The 26182-nt window shown below is 36.7% G+C and overlaps 1 protein-coding gene across 1 annotated transcript in view; it reads left to right on the forward strand.

Moving 5' to 3' along the window:
- The window catches only part of RASA2 (RAS p21 protein activator 2), a 41276-nt gene that overhangs the window by 12557 nt on the left and 2537 nt on the right, over positions 1-26182 (forward strand). Inside the window, exons 5-23 of the mRNA XM_072344762.1 lie at positions 2632-2708; positions 9356-9439; positions 10693-10765; positions 11932-12008; positions 13365-13463; positions 15013-15169; positions 16280-16428; positions 17273-17387; positions 17825-17899; positions 18494-18617; positions 19332-19438; positions 20634-20720; positions 20802-20879; positions 21204-21277; positions 22177-22283; positions 22997-23079; positions 23940-24148; positions 24313-24416; positions 25429-25618. Of these exons, the coding sequence (XP_072200863.1) occupies positions 2632-2708; positions 9356-9439; positions 10693-10765; positions 11932-12008; positions 13365-13463; positions 15013-15169; positions 16280-16428; positions 17273-17387; positions 17825-17899; positions 18494-18617; positions 19332-19438; positions 20634-20720; positions 20802-20879; positions 21204-21277; positions 22177-22283; positions 22997-23079; positions 23940-24148; positions 24313-24416; positions 25429-25618 (2069 nt within the window). The remainder of the gene's footprint in view (positions 1-2631; positions 2709-9355; positions 9440-10692; positions 10766-11931; positions 12009-13364; positions 13464-15012; positions 15170-16279; positions 16429-17272; positions 17388-17824; positions 17900-18493; positions 18618-19331; positions 19439-20633; positions 20721-20801; positions 20880-21203; positions 21278-22176; positions 22284-22996; positions 23080-23939; positions 24149-24312; positions 24417-25428; positions 25619-26182) is intronic.

Here is a 26182-nt window from a genome sequence, read left to right on the forward strand (position 1 = left end):
GTCCCAGTTTTCCTTCACTTACTCCTGCAAGTCCAGTAGTTTGTGATGTTTTTTTCCCTCATCAAGTTGAGGGAAATGAAAAGTGTGGGGCAGAGTTCAAGAGAAATACTGCAGTTTCTGATACTGGGAGAGGAACCGGAGCATAACTATTAGTCTTAAACCCATTAGTTTAACCCATGTAATCAGAGTAGCACCCAATTGTTGGCTACTCCTGAGACAAATGAGTGTGAATATCGTTCTTTTAAACTGTAAGGAGAGAAGATGTTAGGAAGGAAACATACACTATCAACAATTGTCTGGTGGTAAACTTGCAGCAAAATGTGAAATGTGACTATAGTATCTAAGTGCGTATTGGCGTATATGAAGTATGTTTGTCAGCCCAGTTTTCACAGAAGAGCTTTAGAAAACTTGAATTCAGTATTGATACTTGTTGTCTTTTGTAATGTGGAATTAATTGAAGTATTGGAATTGTGGGGAGGAAAAGCCTCTCCAAATACCATATTAAAATGCAGTAGTAATTCTAAAAGCAAAACTATGCTACTGAATTGCTTCAGAGGTTCTGAATTTCAGGTTAGAGGTTTGGACACACTGTTTCTGTCTTCTCTGTTCTTATGCAAGTCTGACTGCCTAACAGCTCCATCTTCCTCTTGTCTGTATCAGGAAAGATAATTGTTAATCCCTTGGTAAAATTATCATGGTGCCTATCTGCTTTTGAACATTCCTGAGATCTGCAGGTGGAAAGTGCTTTCACATATAATGTACTTATTTATTGTATGGGATGGCTGATTTCTCTTCACTGTGTGCATTATGTCAAAAGCTCTGATACAGATCTGCAGATCAGCAGCTTTAGGAAACTATGGTGCTGCTCTCAACGGGTAACAAAAGTGTTCTTCAGATGCTCCCTGCTTGTCAGAGGAGTGATCACTTAGCTCTGATAAAATGGCTGTACTTGTCACAGTGCTGAGTTTGATTCACTCGAGCTCTGAATACTGTTCTTAGGAGCAGTAAGCTGTTGTACTGCTCCATGCAGAGCTCTTGATTTATGTGGGGCTTTTTTTTTTTGAGTTGTTTTTTTTTTTTCCTAAGAGCAAAAAAGATGTTTAAGCCATTCATAAGGTCTGCTTACTAAAAAGTACTTAGGCCAGCTATTTCCATAAATACTAGTTGTCTTGTCCTTTTGCTTCTCATTCAGTAAGTTTGCCTTGTAAGGCTGTTGGCATGCTTCTCAGTATCCTGTTTTTATTAGGTAAATCTATTTTTGTAATGGAGTTTCTCTGCTTGACAAATATTTTCTTAATGTACCTGTGTTCCAGTGCATGTAGTAACAGTTTGCAAAACACTTGGCAGGCATCCCAAATGTTTCCTTAAAAAAAGAAACCTTACTTCTCCTCCCATGTGATGTACAGAGAGAGAAATACAGCCTTTGCCGCAGGGGATTAACTATAATGATGTTTCAGTTTCATGACAAGACATCCATACATGAGAAGTGCCTGCACTGTCAGCTAAGGGTTTTCTTTCCATTTTGGTGCTGTTGTAACAGAGCTGTAGTTGAAGTTATAGCTTCAACCCTTTGAAAAATTATGAAATCATCTTCTGGGTCCCTGCTCTGACTCTTGCCAAATTCGCTGTATTGCTGAATGAGAATCATAACCACTGCAGATGGTTTTCGGATGTTTCGTTCAGTAAATGGACAAATCCCAAATATGCTGAGGAGAACGTGGTACTGATTAAAGACTGTGCTGCTGTCTTGTTACAGTAGATGTGAAAGCCAGCACAAGCAGCCAGTGAAACGAGTAGCGTTGCTGTTCAGGCTGCGGATGTTGGGAGCAAGGTTCTACTGCCAAATTTTGTCATCCAAAGAAAGGTGCATATTATGACTGACTTGGAGCTCTTGAGGCATTTTATTGAGAGCATACAGTAGGCTCGCCCTTGCTGAGTTCCTGAGTTAATCCATGCCACGCGATCGCTTATGGTGTCCTCATTTTTTCTATTTTTCTTTTTGAAGTACGTCTTAGTAATTGCCAAATATCACACCAGCATCTCCAAAAAATGAAAGGAGGGGACTAGCTTTAGATACTCCTTGCCTTTCCTCTACTGTTCTATCAGTATATTGGGATTTTTCATGATATAATTGAATGCTGCAATGGAATGAGATTCCTAACAGATAATCTGACTGGAATGGATTTCACAATTGGACTTTAAAAGTTACTGGGTATGTCTACCACATACTATTCACCTTCTCTAAATACACCTAAATGCTTGAGATTCTAAGGTCACTTTAGAACTTCCACCTGAAATTCTCTTAAATTCGCTCTTACTTTGTTCAAGGGTTAATCCCATTCTTAGGACAAAAGTGTTGGGAGGGACTTTTGCTCTTGTTACTTCATTCTGCTGGAAGAATTGCTTTGTTTGAGATCTGTGGAGATTTGACTCAGTTCTGCAGTTGAGGATGGTAATGCTTCTATTAATCAGCATATCCAAGATACTTGCACGGTTTGTGCTTCAGATGTTACTCCATTGTATCTTCTTAACAAATCTTAAATGGCTTCTAACTATAAAGTTTATCATTTTTCTAGTTAGTACTTCTTTAAGAAAAGTTTTTAAAACTATTTGTGTTTCTGTCTTTTTCAGGGGAAAGTTCACCTTGAATTAAAACTGAATGAACTGATTACAGATAATGGATCTGTGTGCCAGCAACTAGTAGTACAGTAAGAAAATACATTAATCCTTAAATACTCAGTTGTCTGTTACAGCATGATGTGATCTGCCCCTTTAAATACTGAATGTCTGCACATTCTTGTACCAATAATGTTTGTTTTTCTCCATGTAGCTTTTCTTGGTGCTTACTGTACTGGAGACGATAGGAATGCTCTTAGGGAGCACCTGCAAAAGTTCTTCACATCTGCTTCTCTCTGTGGCTCCCAATGTACTTGCTTCTATTAAGAATCAAACTTCTCGCTAGCAAACTTAATTTTCACTCCAATATGAAAAGAGCTTCATATAAATAATAGGGTTTTGGTGTATGTGATCTCAAAATGGTAGTGGTTACTGGACAAATTGTATCAATACTAAATAAAAAGTGTGGAATTTATACCTGTTAGGAAATGCTGACCACTCTGTAGTTCTGCTGTTACTCCTAGAGCTGTGTTTCGTAATTTATTTCAATTTCTAATTCAGACTTTTGGAGTCTGAATATACAGTTTACAGAATTAAGACAGCGAAAGCTGAAATCACACATGGTGGTCATTCAGTTTTTTTGCTATTAAGCAATATGTTTAACGATAGATATGAGTAAGCTAATGCAAATGCAGCTGTGCAAAATATAGCGTATTGATATTCATATTAAAGGTACGATATGGATACATGGAAGAAATTAGTATTTTCATTTTGGAAGAAGTCCAGCAGCCTTCAGTGTTGCTTGTTCTCGGAAGCTGTTTAGTTGAAAAGTCCAGTGGAAACAGTGGATTGCAGATACTCCGAGATTGCCAGCAGTTTCTTGTGGCTACATTGTCAGTATGAGTGGTGCTTAGGAGGACAAGCTAGAATTTCAATTAAAAAATGCAGTTTTGTATTTTGTTTTAATACTTCAGAGAGAAACGAGACTTGTCTGCACTTCTCTTAGCAGGTTTTGGGATAGGCCATGTGAGGAAAAGGAGCAAGCAGAAGGTTATAAATAAATAAAATATAAACTATTAAAATACAAACTCAAAAGACAGTCTAATTCTTTCTAGTCTCCCTTTCCTGTGAGATCTGGTAACTGATCTGGTAACTCAAGAGTAAGGTTTGCTTTTTTTAAAAGTTCCCTGTCTGAGAATTCAGTGTTAAATAATGTTTGTATTGCGAAACTGCGATGAGGGAGGAAACTGTGTGTGGTATTCTGTTTGTCTCAGAGCTTCATACTCAGATCAGTTCCAGCAGACAGGGGAAGCCATTGCACTGCCTATTTTGCAATGGAGTTTTCATTATGAAGCTGAATTCTGTTGGAGCAAGGCTTAGCAAAATTAACCTCTTGCTCTTCTGTTGCTTAGTTGTTACCGAAAAGGAAAGCTAATTCTGTAACAGAACTAAGGCACAGAAATTGGTAATGTTTTGTAGGCTATTATAAACTGATAATTCAGATAAGATCTGGAAACTTGTGGTACATCAATGTGTATTTATAACTTCAAGATAATTTTTAATGTGTTTCTACTTGTGTGGTGGGTGGCAGCTCGTATCACTGGTTATCTTGCTGCTCCTGTTTTTGCATTCAGCATCAATTAGAACAGCCTTAAATTTGTGTGCCACTAACACCAAAAGCTAGCTGGACTTTTATCACTGATTTGTTCCTGACCTAACTTCCCTTTAGATGTCCAATTTGTTATTTAATTTCTGCATGTCTGTGCACTCTAAGGTAAATTGCTTTCAAGTTTTAAATATTTTGACTTTTCAATATAACGAAGGTTGCTTTAGAAAGTTGCTGTTGCAGATTGCAGTTTTGAGTAGGAAGTGGGTTACTCATGATACCCTCTCTTAGGATCTCTTTATGATGGAAATAAATGACAAAAAGGAAGCCAGATTACTGTCATGGTTGCTCTGCTCACCCACTTGTTGACATGTGGGAGAAGACTGCGTAAGACACTACAGAATTACATCAGCGTTTTTGTTTCCATTCTAGATTATGAACAGATCAAGAGTTCCTTAAACCAAAAAAGCTTTCTGTTTTGTCAGACAAACCGATAGTCTTGAGATGATTGTATGTGAATATATTCTGTACGTGTGAGAGTATGAGAAATAAATCCATTATGGGATTTAATTTACAGGGATGGATTTGAGGACATTCTTGAGATGTTTTTGATTGTTCTACTAAAAAATTTCACATGCGTTTTCTCTATGTTCCTCACACTTAAGTGAGAAAATGCATGTGAAATTCTTTAGTAGAACATTTCAACCTTTAAAAAGAGTGTTTTATAAATTTCAGAGGAGAGTTAGTTATGTTTTGTCAGTCACCAGGCCGTGAGAAGTTGGTGTATTGCACTCCCTTAGCAAAGCTGAAAAACAGCAAATAACAGAGCTTTAATTAGGTTAAAAAAACCCAAAGGTGTATATTTCTGTCCCTACCTTTTTTGGTCTGTTCAAATCTTGAACAAGTACTGGCGAAAGAGAAAAAAATAGTGGGAAGGGTAATTCTTAAGGTGTGGGCTATACTGAGTGCCTTTTAAAACTGTGTTTTGCTTACTAAGGGACCTTCAGTTTGGATGTTTAGTAGCATAGAGAGGCTTTTAAACTTTCACTGTTACATTTTCTTATAAAATCAGAGAATTCTCAGTACCTGTGCTGACTTCTGTGCATAGGTAGGTTCTTGTGCATTTCCATTATGCATTATTCCCTGAGAGTCTAGTTCTGTGAAGATGGAAAATAATTAAGCCCATGTTAAGCTTTCTTTAAGGTCATGTTAAGCCCACAGACAAGAAGTGATAGAGGGCTGTGGTTCTGATTATTATCTAGGGTTCCAGTAGTAACCGTTCTGTGGCTGACCCCAAGTGATTGGATTAGACCTGACTAGGAGGTGAATTGCCTTCCTTTCGTAGACATGTTTGTGGAAGTGTTTTTGCTGGTTTTCTGAATCATTTACGTGAAGTTTGCTTTAGACACTGAATGTGTCTCCAGTAGGAAGCAGTTTTTACAAGTTAAGTGTAATGCCAAGAGCTGCTGAAGTTGTTACCCTCTTACAGCTAATACAGGAAGAAGAAAAACTTGATTGTGTACAGTGTGTATGATACAGTGTGTATGATTGTGTACAGTGTGTATGATACAGTGTGTATGCCCCCACCCTTAGCACCCCCCTATCCACCCCTCCCCCCAAAAAAATAGCAACGGCCCTTAAAACCAGCAAGTTTGCTGCTTTTGCTCAAGTAGACATAAAGTGGTCTTGTATAAGATACACTAGTGTCTAACTTAGTATTATTTGACCTCAGGGAAAGAAAATACATAAATACTGTGGCTAGTTTTCTGAGAGTAGGAGCTTCAGAAGCCAACTGGGGCTTCCAGGTTGTGGAATTAATCTAGAAACAAGATATTTCAATGCACGTTTCTCTGGATAAAGTGAGATTATGGATTGAAATTATATCAGTTAAGTTCTTGCCCCTCTGTTGAAATAAAGGCAATGAGTTAATGTGATGAAAGGCTGCGTAAGGAATAATTATAGTGGGCTAAAATCTGAACTTAGGTATTTTTGTATTAATTGGAAACTTACTGTTAGAGTTCATGCAAATACGCCCACATAACGCTTCTGAATTCAAAGTTTGTTTTGTCTCTGTCTCTAGTTGTTTCCTTTTTGTGTGAATGAGGAGGGGAAAAAGATAATGCAGTAGATTAGCTGCTGACTCAATGAACACTCTTTTTTTTTTCAAAACCACAGTGGTGTGTATAGTAGCACGTGTCAAAAATACGTGTTTGCACCTCCCCTTTCTGTGAGTCTGTGGGGAAAGAAAAAACCAAACAGCCAAGTTTGTGTGGCCATGGTTTGCATATTTGCTCCTGCTGAAATGCATGGGTTTTTCTTGCCAAATTAGGCTTTTGAGTAGTGGTGTTTGCCTTTTGTATGTTTAGCCTGGCTTTATATTTAAACTTTAAATTAAATCATGTTTACCCTGCTCGTATAACTGAAAGGCAGAAGTAATTTATCATGGATGTATTGCCTTTTCTGGTGTTTACATTTATAAATCGATTACACTATTATCTTAAATTGAAGTGTCAGTTTATTACTCCCAGCTCAGATGGGACTTGGGCAGGAGGAGGAAAGGGAAAGTTGGAACTGCCTGCCCACACAGGGAGACTGACTGTAATATGAAATTAGCTTAAAGGGACAGTTGTGGATGCTGGGCCTGGTTGTGGGGTTGTGTAGTTGTCAGGAGAATGTTTTCCTGCTATCTGGAAATCCAGGTGCAGGTCATACAGTAATCAGGAAAGGAATTAGGAACTTCATATGGTGTGAAATCTGCTTTCTGTAGCTGCTCATGTCTGTTTGCTACAGAAATCCAGAGTTTGAACACCGGGCTGCACAAAGAGCAGCTTTGTTGAAATGGTTGAACTCTATCTGCTCTGACTTGATCCACCTGGTGTGTGTTTCCTCTGAGGGTCAGATGAGGTTGACTTACCATTCGGCACTTGCACTAAACAAACACAGTATGCTTAGTGTTACAAAATGCCTGATAGTTGGAGAGATCAAGTCCTGGCTGTCTCCATCAGCTACTTCAAACTACTGAAGTTAAGTCAGTTTAATTTTGTCCACCACGCTTCTATGTCATGTATGTGTTGGAGGAGGAATCAATTAATGCTTATGAAACAACTAGATGTTTCAAGAACCCCTTTAAATGGTGGGCTTGTAATCACTGTAGGGTTCATTGTGATTCAAAAATTATTGAAATGCTGAGGGCCGGCCGCGTGCTTGTGAACTGGAGGAAAAATAACAAATGATTGTGTGGTGGCTCAGCACTAGATGTTCCCTGAAGTGGCCGAGACAAAGGGACTTTTTGGAGGAAAATAGCCACTGGTTTATAGTGCGTGGTCCAAGAGGGTGGGGATTTGAGGCAGCACAGGGGTGTTAGTATCTGTTTCTTCCCAGCTTGTGTTTCAGTTTAGAACTCTTGTTGGTCTTCTGACATTGTTTTTCTACATACAGGAGACATTTACTTAACAGCGTTGAACTACTGCAGCTTCCTAAGACTTTGTGCTTTTGGTTGTGTTACAAACTACTGTGTAACCCAAAACTCCACATTAGAGTATTCAGAATATGTATTCTATTACTTACACAGATTTTGAGCAGAAAAGTTTATTCTTGTTGTGAATGATGTAAATCTTGAATTGTTCGCAAACTGGCTAATTATGCAACCAAAACTTACTTGCTTCAATATAGTTCAATTGCAGCCATTTGTTACTTAAAAAAAAATTATAAAAAAAAAAAAATTATTTAAAAAAACAGATCAAGCAGGAATGTAACATTCAGACCTTGTCTGTCTTAATTGCTTATGAAGTTTTGTAACCTGCTGAATGTTTCTGGACTTGTAAATACCAAAATGTGCATGGCTGCATTGTTTTGCTAGAAAGGTGATGTATCTGCCAGTTAACCCGACTTATCCTGGGACCTCGACGGTCCGGGAGAGAAACACAAACATGGACACCATGATGTCTTCTCTCAATTTATTGCTGCATCACATTCCTTATGTACCATCCTAAATCTCGCACAGATGCGTACACCTGCTGTGCAAAACCCGATGCACGCGAGAGAACCTGTACACACACCTACCTAAACCCCCCGCCCACTGACTCTTAACCTACAGGCCTAACTCAGCTATTCTAGAACACTCCATCTACTCAGAACTACTGTATACACTCATAAATCCTTACAAAGACAGCTTAGTACCCCAACAAAAGGTTTTGCTCCAAGCGTGCAAACTGCTTTGGTTTACTTCTGTTGTTTCAGCTGTTTATAGTTAATACTCATATTTGGGCAGCATCTGAAGGTATACCACACTGGCTTGCAGGCACAGCTCTTCTGCTAATCTTGTTGCTTCTGTGGTGATTCAAAAAGATTGCAAATCTGATCCAGAAAACATAATTTGATAACCATCCTGTCCTCTTGTATCAGGAGTGATGGACAGTGCACCTTTTTGCCTCTTAATCTTTGTGTTATAAGCATTAATGGAAGAAAACAGCCTTTTTAAAAGGGCAGTTTACCCTTGATCATATGCTGTTGTGAAAAGTGCTTGGAAATCCTGCAAGTATAATTTCAAAGGTAAACTGTTTTTCCTCCTGCGGCTGGATAGTATGGATGAAACCAAGATGTGCTCCAACTATCACTCTATTAGCTTTGGATGTTGGTTTTAATTAATATTTTAAGACATGCCTGCATTTCTGAACCTACTCAACTCAGAACCTAATTAAGCGGAAACAAAACACTGAAATCCATTTTAATTCCTTACAAATGTAGTTGCCATCATGAATGAGGCCAGCAGTTTTTTGTGGGCCTTCATAAATCAAATTTAAAAGCGAATGAAGTCTGTAGCTTCCCCTATCATGGCTGTATCGTTTTACATGGATTTGCTGTGGATTTGTGATACTGGAGTGATAGTTTTTTGGTTGTTTTTTTTTGAAGAACTTCCAAGGGTGTTGTCCACACGGAGCTCCTGAAGTCTGACTGTCTGCTTGGGTATTACTACCTTTTGTTATCACCCAGAAACCTGTAGATAAAATCGACTTTGAATTATATGCTGTAAAATAGGGCAGGAATTGAAAAATGTTTTTTTTTTTAAAGAATTTTTTGCATTATATATATATTTTTTAACCCTATCTCTTTCTGATTGCCTTTTTGTTTTAGCATAAAGGAGTGCCATGGGTTGCCTCTTATAAACGGACAGAACTGTGACCCTTATGCAACTGTCTCTCTTGTGGGTCCCTCCAGGTAAAGTTTCATTATAATAAGAAATTAATCTAAAATGATGTGATCTTAAACTGAAAAGAAAGTAGTAGGTTTTAAGCAAAAAGTGTTGAATTCACCCATTCTTCATGGCGCAGGGAAGTTATTGCTGTGAGCAAAGTAACAGACCTCTAATGTTAAGTTTGTGTGTGTTAAATACTTTTGAAGAAGTGTCCCTGAGTAAGATCTAAGTGAAAGAATGGGATGATGGGATTTTTTTCCCTTCTTGGTAAAGGATTAAAAAATATATTTTTAAGTGTTATTTGTTATTATTATTTTTTTTATGTCAAATTGGTTAAGAGAAGTAGTGAGTTCAATCATTATACTTAAGAAGAATGTTGTTGACTGTTAAAGAAAGTAAATTGAGAAGTGCTTCCTGCATGAGTTCTGTGGTACAGACTGAACTTACACAATATTTATCCGTTGGTATGGGAGTATGTGTGCAAATCTGACAGAACTTGGAAAGTTACAATTTTCCAGTCTCATGCATGTGACTCACATACCATGAGCAGAGAGTATACATAGATGGGTAGTGCCTCCTGAAAATGGTTGGCTGACTGGCTAGGAGACAATTTCTCCTCTTTGTTTTTCTGCACCCGCATTTTTTGTGTGTTCCTTTTATGTTCCAATGTTATACTATCGTAGTCTGTTGCTAGATAAGACTTCATTCTTTTACAAGCATGTGAAATAAAAAAATCTGTTTTATTTATATAAACCAAGAGAGAGTGGGGAATATTTGTTTTATGTGTCCTGACGCTGTTTAGCCATCCAGCATTAACAGAGGTTTCTTGCAATGAAAACATTTAGTGGCTCGGTGTAAGCCTCTATCTGTAAAAAAACCTGGCAGAACTCAGCAGTTGAACAAGACCAGGAAAACTATGTTCACAACTTGCAGGCAGTGGTAAAGAAATTGTCTTCAAATTTAAGTTTGAAATGCTTCAGGGATGGTTGGCATATTGTATTCGATTCATGCAAGTTGTAGTTGTGCCATGGGACATTTTCTTGGGCCAAACAGATACATGGCTAACTGTAAGTGCTTGAAGTTAACGTCCCAGGTTATATGGTGAAGATAAATTTAAATTAAGAATCTCTTCATTAACCAAAGTAATTACTAAAATGGCAAAAAACCTCACCCTGTTTTAACTGAAACACATAGGCTTTTCTTGACAATGGGATATCTTTATAATTCTGTGCTTAAGTTGTTTCTGGTTTTAAAAAAATGTACCACATTGGAACAGGAATGACCAAAAGAAGACGAAAGTGAAGAAGAAAACAAGCAATCCACAGTTTAACGAAACGTTTTATTTTGAGGTAACTTTTTGTGTGGTATTCTGTTTGTCTGTTTTGTGCAATACTTCAAATGTTTTGAAGGAAGCTGTATTGAAGCAGAAAGCTCTGTTCAAGTAAATGAAGGAGTCTTTAGTAGCCCCTCAGGTTAAATGACATAATTACATTGCTTGAGACTGCCAGCCAGTAGCATTCTCCTTATAAGCACCTGTGAGGGTAACTTACTCTCCTTAGTAACTTTATATAGCATTTGCTGCCATCAGAGTTCTGTCAGAACTTAAACCTGTCCTGTGGAATTCAACTTGGGTTCAGAGCTCTTGAAAACATTTAAAGAATGAAAACAAACAGTAAATGTCTTATTTATTTAATGAGATAATGTAGTAATTGTACAAAAAAAAAAAAAGGCATATTTCTTGATTAGATTAAAAGAACAAGTTAGTTTATTTAGAATTTGATTTCACTCTCACGTGAGTTGCCCTTCAGAAGCTAAACTTAAGCTTTTATCTGTAATAAAATACTACATTTGCATGTAAGGATCTAGTACTATTCATTTGACTGTTGAAAGTAGTAGAACTTGTGCCTCAAGTGTAATATAATTTACTGTGCTTGTGTGGATCCTAATCCTAAGGAATTGTCCCCTGCTTATCCGCAGAGTAACAGGTATTGTTTGTGTTTTGCTTGACCTGCCTAAGATATTGAACATCGTTTCTTTAGAAGTAGGATACTTGGATAAAACTACAATCAAGAAGCACCCCTATAGCTTTGTCTTATGATTTCTTGGTGTTAAAGTGAGAATGCCATCCATCAGTCCAGAAATGAGAAGAGAACAAAAATAAGAGGATGGTGTAACGAGGGCAAGAAAAGTGGGTTTATTTGTTGTTTCCTTAACTGTTTCAGTTCACTTCAGTGCTTTCATCTGGCTCGTGATGAAGCCAATGAGATTCTTGCCACTTTGATGTTATACTTCCTCCTTGTTTTTTCCTAATACATCAATACTATAGTTCCCCTGGATCTCAGCTAGCCTTCATCAGACTCCAGGGTGAACTTTTTGTTCCATTAGTTTCCTTTCTGTTCAAAACTTGTTTGGTGAAATATATATATATATATATATTTAAAGGGATTAATAATTATATAGCACTGTTAGACTCAAGGTTTGCTATTTTATGTTAATAGGAAGATTTTACTTGCAGGTAACAAGGTCCAGCAGTTACACCAAGAAGTCCCAGTTTCAAGTGGAAGAAGAAGATATCGAGAAACTGGAAGTCAGGTGAGTTTAGTAGGTTATTACTACAACAAAATATCGTAATTTGAGATAATAAATGCTATTCTATTGTAGAGTAGTTCTAGAGAATTTGCACTAAAAATCCTTTAGACATAGAAATTTACCGAAGTAATTTGTAGTGTGCTGATTACTGAAGGTGAGGAAGTTTGTGTTATCATTCAGGGCTTTGTCTGAGTTTTCTTATGTTGTGAAAGTGTAACTGGTTGCCTCACATTCTTTCCTGTGTTTGTGGGTAAAGAGGCACAAAGAGGACCTCCTGTTGATATGTACTGGTTTGGGCAGAATACTGATTACAGAACTTGTACTGGATGATAAAAGCTTATCTGATATTCGCTTATGCTTTCAAGTGCAGTATTTTCAGAAGAAGAGGGAAAAGCTTCTTAAGAACTTCTCAAGGTTTTCAGGTTACTTCTTAGAGAAATGTTTGTTTCACTTTTTCCTTGCAAATGTAAAGAATAGTTCAAAGTAAACTCTTTTTCTGCTTCTTAACCCTATATCAATCTGTATCTTCTTGATGTAGTTAGAGCAGTAGAATGCCCCAGTGCTCAACTTCTTTATCATACTCCTGCATATACATGCACTAGATTTTCTGAATGATAAAGTCTTCAAAGCTAGCCTAAGTTTCCTAAAAGGCATCAGAAGAATTTAGTAGTTACTTTTAATAGCTATTGTAGATCTAGGTGTGCATTCTTAACTATTAGCTTTGAGAATATCTTGATTAGTATTGTGTATATCATTATATATGCAAATATATTTAGAAAAGTAGTCATGCCCCAACAAATCTAGTATTAATTTTTTTGTTCTTCTTAACATCTGCTGTCTGTCAGAAATGTCAGCGAGGTAAGAAGTTATAGAAAAAATAAAAATAAAAACAATAAAACAACCCAGTGTGCATGTCTGGAGTCTGTGATTCCTTTTTAAGATTGCAAACATACATGCTGCTCTTTGGAAAAACACGCGCATGTGTCGGTGTGGCATTGCAGTGTGCCCAGTTGTAGCAATTAGATAGGGATGCGTGAATCTGTCATTTAAAATGTTCACTTGAATTATTTGAGAAGAATCAATTTTGGGGGTGGAGGTTGCGCAGAAAATACGTGTTACCTATAGCACTATTTTTATTATTATTATTATTTTACTGATGGGAGGTTTGCAAGTTTAACTGTCACTATTTGTTCATTGTTTATGGATTAATAAGCCACTTGTTTGATTCCTCTTGCTTTAATTAGAATGCAGTGAGGTTTCTAATGTTTCCTGCCTGTGTGCATGTGGATTAGTGCTGTTAAATGAAGATTTTTATTTCTCTGGAGAGGAAAAACAAATAAGTCCTGCTGTTATTTTCAGGGTGGACCTATGGAACAATGGAAATTTGGTACAAGATATCTTCCTAGGAGAAATTAAAGTTCCTGTGAAGGTGTTAAGAAATGATTCCTTCCAAGCATGGTGAGAAATAATGGCTCAGAAGTTAATTTCGTTCTATGTTGCGTATCTCCCCTTGCAAAGGATGTTTTATTCTAATTTTTCATTGGCGTACATTATCCTGCTTGAACTACAGTGGTCTGGCTCATCTGAATGAGCTTAGAATTTTGTACATGGAAGGTACAAAGTGTAAAATCTTTCTGGAGCATTTTCTTGCTGAATCTATTAACCTTACCAGAGGGTTCATGGACAACTTCCATTTTGCCAGTCTGTCTACTCCTGCTAGATTTTTAATGTATTTGAGTGGGAAATGCAGAGGATGAAGAGAAGGAGGGCTGAGCATAGCTGTCTGTCAGCTTGCTGAATTTTAGTGCTCTGTATATAATTTTCAAATTAACCAGGAAACCTGGAACTTCTTACAACTACATCACTAGTAATTAAATTTGTGTTAGCCTTCCAGAATGACTGAAAAGTCAGACAGCATCCAAATCTTAGTGTTCAACTTTGGTATATCTCAGGTTTTAATCTTAGCATTTGAGTATGATCCTAAATGTAATAAATGTCTGTGTCAGTATTTTGCAGTACACTAAGTGAAAAATTGAGCTTCAGACTCATTTGTCCAGCACTCTGAGCTGATCAAAATCCATATGACCATATTAACTTGACATACCTCACTTGAAAACATGCCAAGAGAGAAGTTATATTAGCATGGACTTACTACCACGTGGTGTGTTTGTATAGCTTTGTGAATCAGACATGGCTCATGTACACGTGACTCAAAGTGTAAAGGGCCTTCTGTTTGCTAATAGAATTTGTACACGTACTTTGCATGTGAAGATCCTCCTATTCCAATTGTGACCTGCTTATAAATATTCCGTAATTTAAAAACTGTTGCTTTTACTGTTTTTTTTAATTGCTAATTTATGTTAAATGTTTTGAAATGCAATGGGACTACAGGATGTAAAGCAATATCACTGGTACTTTGAAAAAATAAGCCTGATCCATGCTGTCAAGTAGAGGCATTCCTTGTAAATCAGTTACACGTTGTGTTAGCGTGCCTTCAAGGCAATGCATCTGATTATTAGGAAAAAGAAGAAAGTCCGGTCCCCTGATTGTTTAAGTACTAATATATGTCATTATAAAACGTTCAAAGTTGGCCAGCTAAATGTTGAAATTATACTATGGTGCCATAAGCTGTTTAAAAAAACTTTTGTGTGACTGCACCTCCTGTTGGAATGAAGTTGAACTGCAGCAGGAGTCAGAGAAGAATTGATTTAAATGTATCTGAAGTAGAAAAAGTGCACATGATCCTCATTGGGATACAGGAAATCTGTTGTTTGGGAAGACAAAAGAAAAGTAGTACATGTTCTACTATGTGCTGAATATGCATGAAATACTGCTCCTTTTTTACTCTTTTCTCAGGTTTTCTTACTGTGAATTTTATTGCCAATTGTCAGACGGGGTTCTTGTATTACAGAAATAGTACTATGTGACATTTTGCTTTATTCTAAAATATTGAGATTTAAATTCCATCAATTTCACTAGCTTAATAATTACCCTATTTTTTTTCCAGGTACTTACTGCAACCAAAAGAAAATGGTAACAAGTCTTCTAAAACTGATGATTTGGGATCACTAAGATTAAATATTTGTTACACTGAAGACTGTGTACTTCCATCTGAATACTACGCTTCTCTAAGAAACTTGCTGCTAAAATCGTCAGATGTTCAGGTACTTCAAATGAAGACTTAGAATGGATTGTGCAGTCCTGTTTGAGACCACGTGTGGAATTATGCAAAGCTAAAGAGTTTCTTTATTTCTGTGCATTACTATTGTCAGAACTCACTGAGCAACTCGCCGAACACTTTGTGTTCCAAAATGCCAAAATAAAAAGATCATTTTAAAAGAACCAGAAAAGACAGTGAAGCGATTGGTGCTGTGTGACTAGAAGTGATAAAATAGTTCTTACTTATTGATTGCTCTTTTCAACATTGACTTTTCCCACTGGCTGTTATCAGCCTCTGCATTTGGAGATTTTCCATGGACATGGACTCATTATTGGTGCTGGAGGTGTGGATAATCACCCCTGCTAAAAATGGTCTCCATTAGGACATGTTTCTAATTCCACCTTTTCTGAATTGCTTCCATCTGGCCCAAGATGTTAATAAGCATAGCTGGATTTTTCACTTGGACGTGCTGACAAAGCAACAAGTAGAGCAGACAGCAAAGTATTATGAGCCAGGAATTAAATTATATTTAGTAGACTTTATATTCCTCTCTTATGTCGTTTGTTCATTTCAATATTGACGAAGTATTAGCAGAGGAAAAGGAAGGTGAATTGGAAGCAGACCGATAAAAATTTTTGCTACCCAACACAAATACTGATTCACTGGAATTCAGGATGAGCTGGATACAGCTCATTGGCAGATAGTGGCTTTTTGACTTAAATACTTTATTTGTTCTGCATTATAATTCACAGCTTTATAATGGGGACAACATCTTATGAGTGTGGGAACTGTAATTTATAGCTACAGTATGGAAAGTCTTGTAAAGATATATGGCATTATGGTTGTGCAGCTGCTTAGTGCCTCTTTCTTGTCTCTGACAAAGCCACGTTCTTGTCCTCTTGGGTGGGTAGAAAGGGTAAATTTCATTCTTAAATGTTAAGGATGGAGTTGATAATAAGCAGTTTTGATTGAAATATTTCAAGGGAATGGAAACTTTCTGTTAGGAATCCTCATTTGTGATCTCACTAGATTTGACTCAGTCTGTACTTTACCACGTGTAAGTAGAGCACTTAAATGCTTCACTCATGACTTTTTTTATTCTGCTTTTCCATAGCCAATTTCTGCATCTGCTGCCTATATACTATGTGAAGTTTGTCGAGACAAGTATGATGCTGTTCTGCCTCTTGTACGCTTGCTACTACACCACCATAAGCTAGTTCCATTTGTTGCTGCAGTGGCAGAACTAGATCTGAAGGACACTCAGTATGTATTCCATGTTAAGTTATTTCATGTCTTGTAAAATTGTTCTTATTTCCACAGGACTTTGTGATACAGCATTGATAAATGACCATGCCAGATCTAATTATCTCATGTAAAACCTTTAAGGTGTGCTCTGTGGTTAGGAAATAAATGGAGTAGTGGCTTCTGAGGCACTGAGTTATGTCCTGTGTAGACAGAGGGGATTTTATCACTATGAACAACATGGTTCATTTCAAAGCCAACTTAAGTAAGGTTTAAGATAAAACAGTTCAACTGTGTTGAAAGAGGTAACTCATGGAAAGTAATTTTTTACGCTGCATTTTGGTATGCACATTCCTTTGTTAGATATTTTTAACTATAACAGAGATTATACTAAATTCATTAGATTAGAAAGGTTTATTTTGCACAATTTTAATGAACAGTTGCAACACAATCTTAAATGAAGTGAACTTTAATTGAACTTGTCAGGGTAGCTTTAAGTTTCTGAACCAGGAGCACCAGGGGAATAGTAGCATATCAGTCGGGTACAAGTCTTCATTATTTGGGGAATTTTCTCCAGTTGTTTTTTCTTGTGTTCAACACTGAATTATATCTTCCTTGGATTAAAATTTCTTAGGCTTTTCCTTGCACTTTCTGTTTGTCCCTGCTTTTGCTAGCAGCTATAGTATTGTTATTTATTCTTTTTCTGTTCACTGGGTGCCACTATGATGGACCTAAGATTCCTAGGTTCTGAAATTCCTGACTAAAATATATGATAAAATGTTTTTAAAAACTTAATAGCAGGGTAAAATATTGTGCATTGTTGTACCTGAGTTTGTTTTTCCCCAAATCGATCATTTTCTTACAGAGAAGCAAACACAATCTTCAGAGGGAACTCATTGGCAACTCGCTGTGTAGATGAAATGATGAAAATAGTGGGAAAACACTACCTAAAGGTTACTTTGAAACCAGTTATTGATGAGGTGGGTTACTGTACTGAACCAATTTGCATGACTCATTAGTTTGCTGCTGTATCTGGCCACTTTGATGGGCATTCGTATAGTTTGCAGTGTGTCAGTAGTGACTCAGGTGAAGGAATTCTAGAGGAAAATTTAATTGAGCAATAGTTGGTTATGAATTATTGGAGTTTCTTTTTTCAGCTGTGTTCTGGGTGCTGGGCAGTAGTCAGTAGCAGTTGCTCCAGCCTCTTAACACTTTGCAGAACTGCCCATATGATGCTTAATACAATTGATCCATGTAAAAAGGCAGATAAAAAAATTATGATGATTCTTGCATAAGTTTGTGTTCAGAACCATTTAGAATCCTACCCCTCATTGCAGGGCAGAGTCTAGTTTTAAAAAGGTGTATTTCATGCATTCTTTCTGAAAAGCGGAACTCTTAACAGTGTTGTTTATTTCAGATATGTGAGTCCCCCAAGCCCTGTGAAATAGATCCCATCAAATTAAGAGAAGGTGATAATGTAGAAACTAATATGGTGAGTTTCTTAATCTTTTTTTGCTAATATAAGGTATCTCAAAATCAAATTTAAAAAAATTAAATAATTAAAAAGCAGCTCTTTGTATCTGAAAATGAATAACTTAAAGCAATTTGCAAATGGACCAGGGAGGAAAGGCTAGAGGATTACCTGCTTTGTCATCAATTTACTGGGTGTTTTGATTACCATACATTCAGCTGCTGATATAGCTAATTAGTACTCATCTAATACATTTCCTTGAGCTCTTGCCTGTTACTAGAGGATAATGTGAAAAGCAGCAGTATCTGCCACAGACGAACATTCACTGGGGATGTGTGGGAGTTATTCTACTTACACTGTTTTGTGTTGTCAAATCACAAAAATGTCTTGATCTGTAGTTTTATTCTGCCAGACGCTGCTTATGTGTTTTAACGTGTTGTTAAAAAAAAATCCCATATTAATACAAGAAAGCTTTTAAAACGTGTGCGGTACTAAAATGGAATAACTGAATAGTCAAGCGATGTTTGGAAAAAGAATTGTAAGAGTTGTGTGTGTGTGTTCAGTGAAAAGCCATAGTTGATGGTCCGAAAAATAACATTTTCTCCATAATTACAGGAAAATCTACGCTATTATGTAGACAAAGTATTCCGTGAAATTGTGCGGTCAAGTATAAGTTGCCCTACCCTAATGTGTGATGTTTTTTATTCTTTGAGGCATCTGGCTGCTAAAAGATTTCCAAGTAAGTGTTCTTTTTTAAAAAAGTAATGATAAATTTGGAAATGATCTTCAGAGTGAAATGCTTTTTTTTCTGCAGTTCTCTTACGGGCACTGTTAACATTTTTGCTTTCTCCCAAAAGTCTTCTGAATTTCTTCCCTTACCAATCAGGGATTTAGTTTTTGGGTCAGACTGTATGCTATAGTAAAACTTTGTGGTCAGTCAGCTACAATTGTGTTCTCTGGTACTGTGCATATTCTTTGATAAGCTGCAGCATGGGAGTGAAAAAGCCAACAAAAGCATGAGATGCTTATGCTTTTTTTTTTTTTTCCCAGTAATGCAGGAAGTGATTTAATTGAAAGATACAATTCAGAGCGCTGATCTGCTTATGGGTCCGGTTAAAGTATTTTCTCTTGCAGTTAGACATGTATACAACCTTATCTAATCGACACAGAGTATATGTAAATGCTTGAGATGATCTCATTGTTCCTAATTGTGGAGCTGATGAGCCAGTTCTATGAGAACAGAGCTTCAAAGGGGAATAAATCCTCCATTATTAGTAGAATGCTTTTTCCCATGATCACATTTCTCATTTCATGTGCCTCATTGATTTTTCTATTCTACTTTAAGATATGAATGTCTTCTCTGACATTATCTTCTTAACGAGTTTTATGTTGACTGTCTCATTATTTCCTATTGAGCTTAGTGCATGTTACATTTCATGGTTTTTCTCTGCAGATGACCCTCATGTACAGTATTCTGCAGTGAGCAGCTTTGTGTTCCTTCGTTTCTTTGCTGTAGCCGTAGTCTCACCTCATACTTTTCATTTACGACCTCACCATCCAGTAAGTTTTGTGAAGCTTTGTTCTGTTTTATTCATAACCGTCAAATCTGTTTATCTGGCAAGGCAGAAATTACTTTCACTGAGCCTGTAGCTGGGCCAGTAAGATCGCTATCTGTCAGTAGGTTAATGTTTTCAGTTTTATGCCTCACCAAAGCGACTAAGATGTTTGCAGTTCTATAAGCATCAAATTTCTCAGTCTTCATAAGGCATTCTCAGATGATGTAGAAGTGCTGCTTCATTGGAACAGCGAGATGACTGAGGATTTTTTAAGGCATGTAGCCAAATTACATTAGTTCCTCCCATCGTGGAAGTTAACAGATCTCATTTGTACTTGCAAAGAGCATCTTTATTTCATGCCTTAATCAGAGGTTTTGAAGTGTCTGTAATCAGTCTGTATGTTTATTCAGGACTCCAGTGGTTGCAGAGTTGTCAAACTTTAAATTTTCTCATTGTCAATAAGACAGCAAAAAAATCAAAGATGGCAATATGGAAACAAGTGAAATACCATTTTATTTTCATATACAAAATATGTATGGAGCCTTATATTTCAGAGGTTATTTTATTGGGTTATTGCATCAGTTCATGTCAGTCTACTTAATGTCTAATTAATTAGACGTTATTCAATTTATTAGAGTAAAAAGAGCTGATGGGAATTTATTACTCGTGTTATGCAGTTCAAAGGCAACAACAAGGCCCTTTGCTTTGGCTGCTTTTATAATCCCGAAAATTCAAGCAGAGGTTCTAAGTGAGGCAAAGGACTTCCATTGTTTTAAGTTCACTTTGTATTATGGAAATATATACTGTCTGTTCAGCAATAATTTATTGTCTTGGTTTTGAATAGTTTAGAAACGTGTGGTAATATTTGGGGGATTTGAGGGGTCTGAGAATGTTCCATATGGAAAAATATTTTTGTGTTCACTACTATTAAATTCTAGTGGCACTGAATAACATTAAACTGTGCGTTGGGTTGAGAAATGTATGAGCTTAATCACAAATCACATTTCAAAACAATCATGTTTATTTTTAGAGGAGCATAGCAAATACATTCCTTTTCTTTGGGAGAAGAAAAGTAATGAAGGTGTCAGATGTACTATGTCATACAGTGTATTAGTTGGTGTTGCATTTTCATTTTTAAATTAATTTTATCTGGAGTTGTTTGAAAGAAAATGTAACTTATTTTTGTTTCTTTATTTTAGGATGCACAGACGTCCAGAACGTTGACTCTCATATCAAAAGCCATCCAGACTTTGGGGAGTTGGGGAAGTTTGACCAAAAGCAAACTTGTAAGGCTACTGCATTTCCTTTTCCTTTAATAGACTTCATTCTGTGAAAGCTTATTCATGTCCTAATATCTTTTCTTTTAGTCAAGTTTCAAGGAGACGTTTATGTGCGAGTTCTTTAAAACATTTCAAGAGGAGAAATTCACTGAATCTGTCAAAAAGGTACCTTTCAACTATCTGTGTTTTCTTATAGTTAATGTGTTTCAGCAGACTTATTAAAGGTTTGTTAATATTCAAGTTTCTTACTTTTTAAAGTGCATTTCAGATGTTAAAAAAAAAAAAGCATGGCCGTAGAATACACATAGCAGTTGTTGTATTTTATGGACGTCTCTTCTGATATTTCTCTAAGTCCCTGAAATGTATCTTTAGCTAATCTGTTGAAGTAATTGCTTTGTACTGGAAGAAGCTGTGTTTATGTCGTTTTGAAGTAACTTTTGGTTACTCTGTTTCTGCCTGGTGTCAATTCCCTGTGTGTTTTTCTTTAAGTTCCTAGATGATGTTTCCTCTACCGAAAGTAAAGAACCAAGTGGTCTGAGTGAGCCCGTACATCTAAAAGAAGGGTAAATTAAAATGAGTGGAAAAAGACCTGACTTGACAGTTTTCTTTCACACCAACATGAAATTAATAATTCTCTGAAATGTCTACTGTAGTAATTACAACATTTATTTATCTTCATTCTTTGTTAGTTTAGAGCTGCTGACGGAAGCAGATTCTACAGACTTTTCAGTCAACTTGTAACACTTGTGGAGGAAAAATTAGAATCAACTTTAAAATCTTTTAAAGTCTGTCTGCATTTTCGTTACAGTTCGGTTTGTGCCTTGATGATTTATTCAGAAAATGAAAAAGTGGTTTAAAATAATGTAACACATAATTACCTTGTGTGATACTTAAGCTCAGCCAGCTAGATCTTCTTCTTTCGTAGCAGGGTAACAAGATTACCTTGTAATTAGAAAACTGTAGATTATAAAATGCTTTTATAAATGTTGTGTTGAAAATCATTAATTCTAAGAAATGAGCAACCTGAGAAATTCATCAGTTTGAGGACAGAGAACTTTGTGTTCACCTGAGAATCAGATACATACTAAGTACAGATTTTTCTGTTGGGGGGAAAAAGCACCTGAATTTTACACAATAAAAATATACTGATTAAAATAGTAAATAAAAGTGCATGTAGTTGAATGCATCTTAGTCCCTTCTTGAAAATTTGGAATTAGGGATCTGAATAAGCAAGTGTCACTCCCCATATTTGCTTCTGTTTTTCACACTCTTAGCCTGTAAATAGAACCCCCTTTACACAATCAGCATACTGGGAGGTAATCTTGACCCATTTACAACAAACAGAACTTTCATGACAGTGAAATCGACTGTGTTGCATGATGAGTAATGATGTGTTCTCATGTGGCTTTGAAAGCTCTCTGGAAGATTAAAGTTGCATTTTCATTTGATTCTTTTGTTACAGAGAAATGTACAAAAGAGCTCAGGGAAGGACTCGGATTGGTAAAAAGAATTTCAAGAAGCGATGGTTCTGTCTGACAAGTAGAGAATTCACCTACCACAAACAGCAAGGTTCAATGTTTTACAGTTACTTTTATTTTTTCAGTGTTTTCTGTTTGTATCTGAACAAGACTACTTAAAGTTCATGCTTTTTCATACCTAGCTTGATGATATATTTGTTACCTTTTGCTCTGTTTGCTACGTTCTCCTGAACTGAGTTGCAGAATCATGTTTGTCTTGTAGAATGCCTTTACACCACAGATTGCTGGACTCAACTGTGCACAGTTGAGATTTGAAGACCAAAATAGCTGGCAGTTGGAGAGGTCCAAGGTCTAGAACCTTCCAAGGTTCTGTAGTAGTGAGATTCTTAGCTCTGTAAGAGAGCTAGAGACCATCCAGGCTGGAAGTACTGTCAGCTCTCAGGCCTTAGTTACTGCCACCCATGATCCTGGGAATTTCCAGTTTAGTACAGCAGTATTTATTCCTTTTCTTGCAATAGGAAATTTGTTAAACATGAATGCTGGTAACTGGTAAAATGTGAGGTTATATATGAATTTTGTTATTTTTTTGTTTTGTCAGTTCCCTGCTTTAGTGTTGCATAATAACTTAAGCAGATGCATCCGTGATAAATGGCAGGTACATTTTCTAAGCCTCTTTGTGTCTTGCTGGGACTAAAGGAGTTCTAATTTCTTGCAGCTTTAGAGGATAGTCAATAATTTATATACTTTTTCTGAGTTTACAAAATATTTGTTTCATACTTGTTATTTATTTACTAAATTTTACAGACAAGGAACCAATTTTCACTATTCCAATCAAAAACATTCTAGCAGTGGAGAAGCTTGATGAGAGCTCCTTCAACAAGAAAAACGTAAGTCAGAAGATGATTTCTCTCCAGTCCTTGGTGTGTTCTTAAAATAACAGGCTCTAGTTAGCTTAATAAACTCCTAAACATCACAACAAAATATCTTTGTTGTAGTAGAAGAGGAGGGGGGAGGGGGAGAAGGTTGCATTCAGTCTTTTGACTCTTCTAAGTACAGAACTTAGCCTGGGGATTCAGATTTCTGTGCCAGCTTTTCTGAATGATTTTATGACCTGACCTCCTTTCTGAGTACCTGAAATGCAGGTTAGAACTACTGTGACCTTATAACAGCACTTATGTGTAAGGTAGTAGTAGTAGGTATTGCATTATTTTCTGATGTAATAAAACGTAATGTTACTTAACTTGTACTTATTTCTTTTGATGAGAAATTCTATATTAATAATCTGAGACAGTTGTTCCTACAGCCTCATTCTGGACCTGTAGCACATTCTGTCCTTACATCAATCCAAAATTCTGAGGCAGTGATGAAGTACAGCTGTTACTTAGGGTGAGCATGACTGAAGGAGAGACCTCTGGGAATCTCCTATTATTATTAGGATATAAAGTATAAAATATGAGGTCACATCTAAAGAGACTTGAATGAGAAGGACATTCTTGTTATTTAAGACTCTGTTTTCGATGAAGAAGTTGAACACAGCTGGTTTTGTGTTGGGTTCTTATGTTAGGATTCTGTAGTCAAATGTGAGACGTAAGAAGTCCTTTTCCCTCTCTCTTATCTCACTTTTAGTCTTAATTTGGCTTTGATGAATTGCGTGAGGTTTGAAACTTATTTTGGACATATTCAAAATAGATCAATAATTGGGCTTTATTTACTGAGCAAAATTGCGTTTATTGCATTACTTCTACAGATGTTTCAAGTACTACATGGAGAAAAGCCACTCTATATCCAAGCAAATAACTGTGTAGAAGCTAGTGAGTGGATAGAAGCTCTCTGTCGAGTAACAAGATGCAACCAGAAGAGACTTAGTTTTTACCACCCTTCGGCTTTTTTGAATGGCAACTGGCTTTGCTGCAAGGCTACAGTAGAGAACACAGTGGGCTGTGCTCGTTGCACTGCGTAAGTTGCTTCTCAGATGAGAATGTGTATGTTTAGTAAGTCCGATCACAGGTGACTCACTGTACAATTTGAGAATCTGTAGGCAAGGCTTCCTGTCTGCTTTAGCAAGTTACTAAGAGCATGTAGTTCTTGGATTACTTATTTTCTGTTTGCTCACCTTTTAGAGATGTTCCTGCTGATACTCAAATTGAGATCGATGGAGACAGAGAGACGGAAAGAATTTACTCACTTTTCACCATCAACATGTCTAAACTTCAGAAGCTGGAAGGTACTCAAGTAGAAATTCAGAAGAATTGCACTGTATTTTTCAACTCTAATTCTTTAGGTCTCTAACATCTACTTGATGTTAACTATTTACTTGACAATAACAGACTGGAGACAGAATTTATGTAGGTAATGCCTCCAATGTATTTCCATAAAAACTACATCAGATATAGAGAGTGTGGTAACAATATTTGATTGAGCAAATTCTCAGTGACAAAACACTATTTTTCATCGTAGCCACTACTGAAATTTACCACCCACCACCTTGCTGTACTGACATGCCCTGTTTGATCTCCATAACTGTCCAGCAAGTGCTACTGAATGTCCACAGGTGCAGTTTTTTCTGCCTTGAGGAGAATTCAGTGGTACACCTTTGTTATCATACACAGTTCCATGTCAGATGCCATTTTGTCATACTTCTCCTCTTCTGCAATCTGTTACATGGCAACAAAAAGGGATGGGATATTGGTGGGAAGGTTTGACTTCTATTGCCATACCACCAACATCTGCCTCTGATGTCATGGGCCAGCATAATAACATAGGAAGCATTATTTTCAGAGCAGTTCTTGTATTAAGTCTTTAGTACTCTATTAACAGACATTGTTCAGTCATTTCTTAGCAGTAGACATCAGGTGAACGCATTATTCTAAGTGAATCTGTGTATAAAAAATTCTGAAACAGTCTCCACAAAGATGGCAAGTCTAGTTGTTTGCTTTTCTGCCCCTGTTCTTGTTTTTCTGGTTATGGAATGAATTATATGCAGCGTAGCTGAGTTAAAAGAAAGCATTGATTTTGGTTAGGAGGGAGCTGGCTAATCGGGTTGCAGAACTAGTGGAGAACAAGCAACAGAACCACATATTCATCTAGCTGATATTGTTTTCTGTCTCAATCTGCTATATGCATACACTAGAGTAAGATCACTTTTCAGAATTTCAGAATCCTCATTTACATGGTAGGAGTTAAATGTGCTACTTGATAACCAAAATCTAATTGGGAGTTTGTGATTATTTTTGTAGAGGCTTGTGGAAGCATAGCTGTCTATCAGGGTCCACGGAAAGAACCAGATGACTATTCTAACTTCACAATTGAAGATTCTGTGGCAACTTTTCATACCCTTAAACAGATAATAGATACAGTAGAAAAGCTGAATGAATCACATGATAAATACCTAAAGAAGAGATCATCCAGTGCTGAATATGGTAGTGAGTAAGTATTTCAAATCATTTCGATGTACAAATATGTATTAACAAAAATTGAAGAAGATGAAGAAGTTCAGGTAGCAATAACTAAGCCAAAATTAGTTTTCAACAACCCGGAGACATGGAGGAAAATAAGGGATGTCATTTCCTTTATTTGTAGTAGTGCAGCTCTTCTCCAGTTGGTAGATGATAACTCATGCCAGAAGAATATCTTGTTTCATCTGTTTGTGTCACAATTCCCATAAGCAACGAGTCTGTCGTTTTCTTGCAGTTTCAAGTTTGTGTGCACGTCACGTGTTAACCTGAACTGTCGTGCTCAATGATAAATGCAGTTTTTTTAAAATAGAATTAAAAAAACATAAAATCTTTTCAAACTCATTATTGCTCCAGAGCTGATTGTTTCGATTCTCCTCAATCCAAGCTTTTGTCCACATAACAGCACTGGTCAAATCCTGTGTTTTCTTTGTTGTGTCAGTAATGCTTAAATTTTCAGAAGAAAGAATGCTACAAGAGTCTCATTCTGTTTGATATTGGGCTCGAGTTGTTCCAAAAAAGTGACAATTGATTTATA

This window comes from Excalfactoria chinensis, chromosome 9 (assembly GCF_039878825.1).
Source record: "Excalfactoria chinensis isolate bCotChi1 chromosome 9, bCotChi1.hap2, whole genome shotgun sequence".
Lineage (NCBI taxonomy): Eukaryota > Metazoa > Chordata > Aves > Galliformes > Phasianidae > Excalfactoria > Excalfactoria chinensis.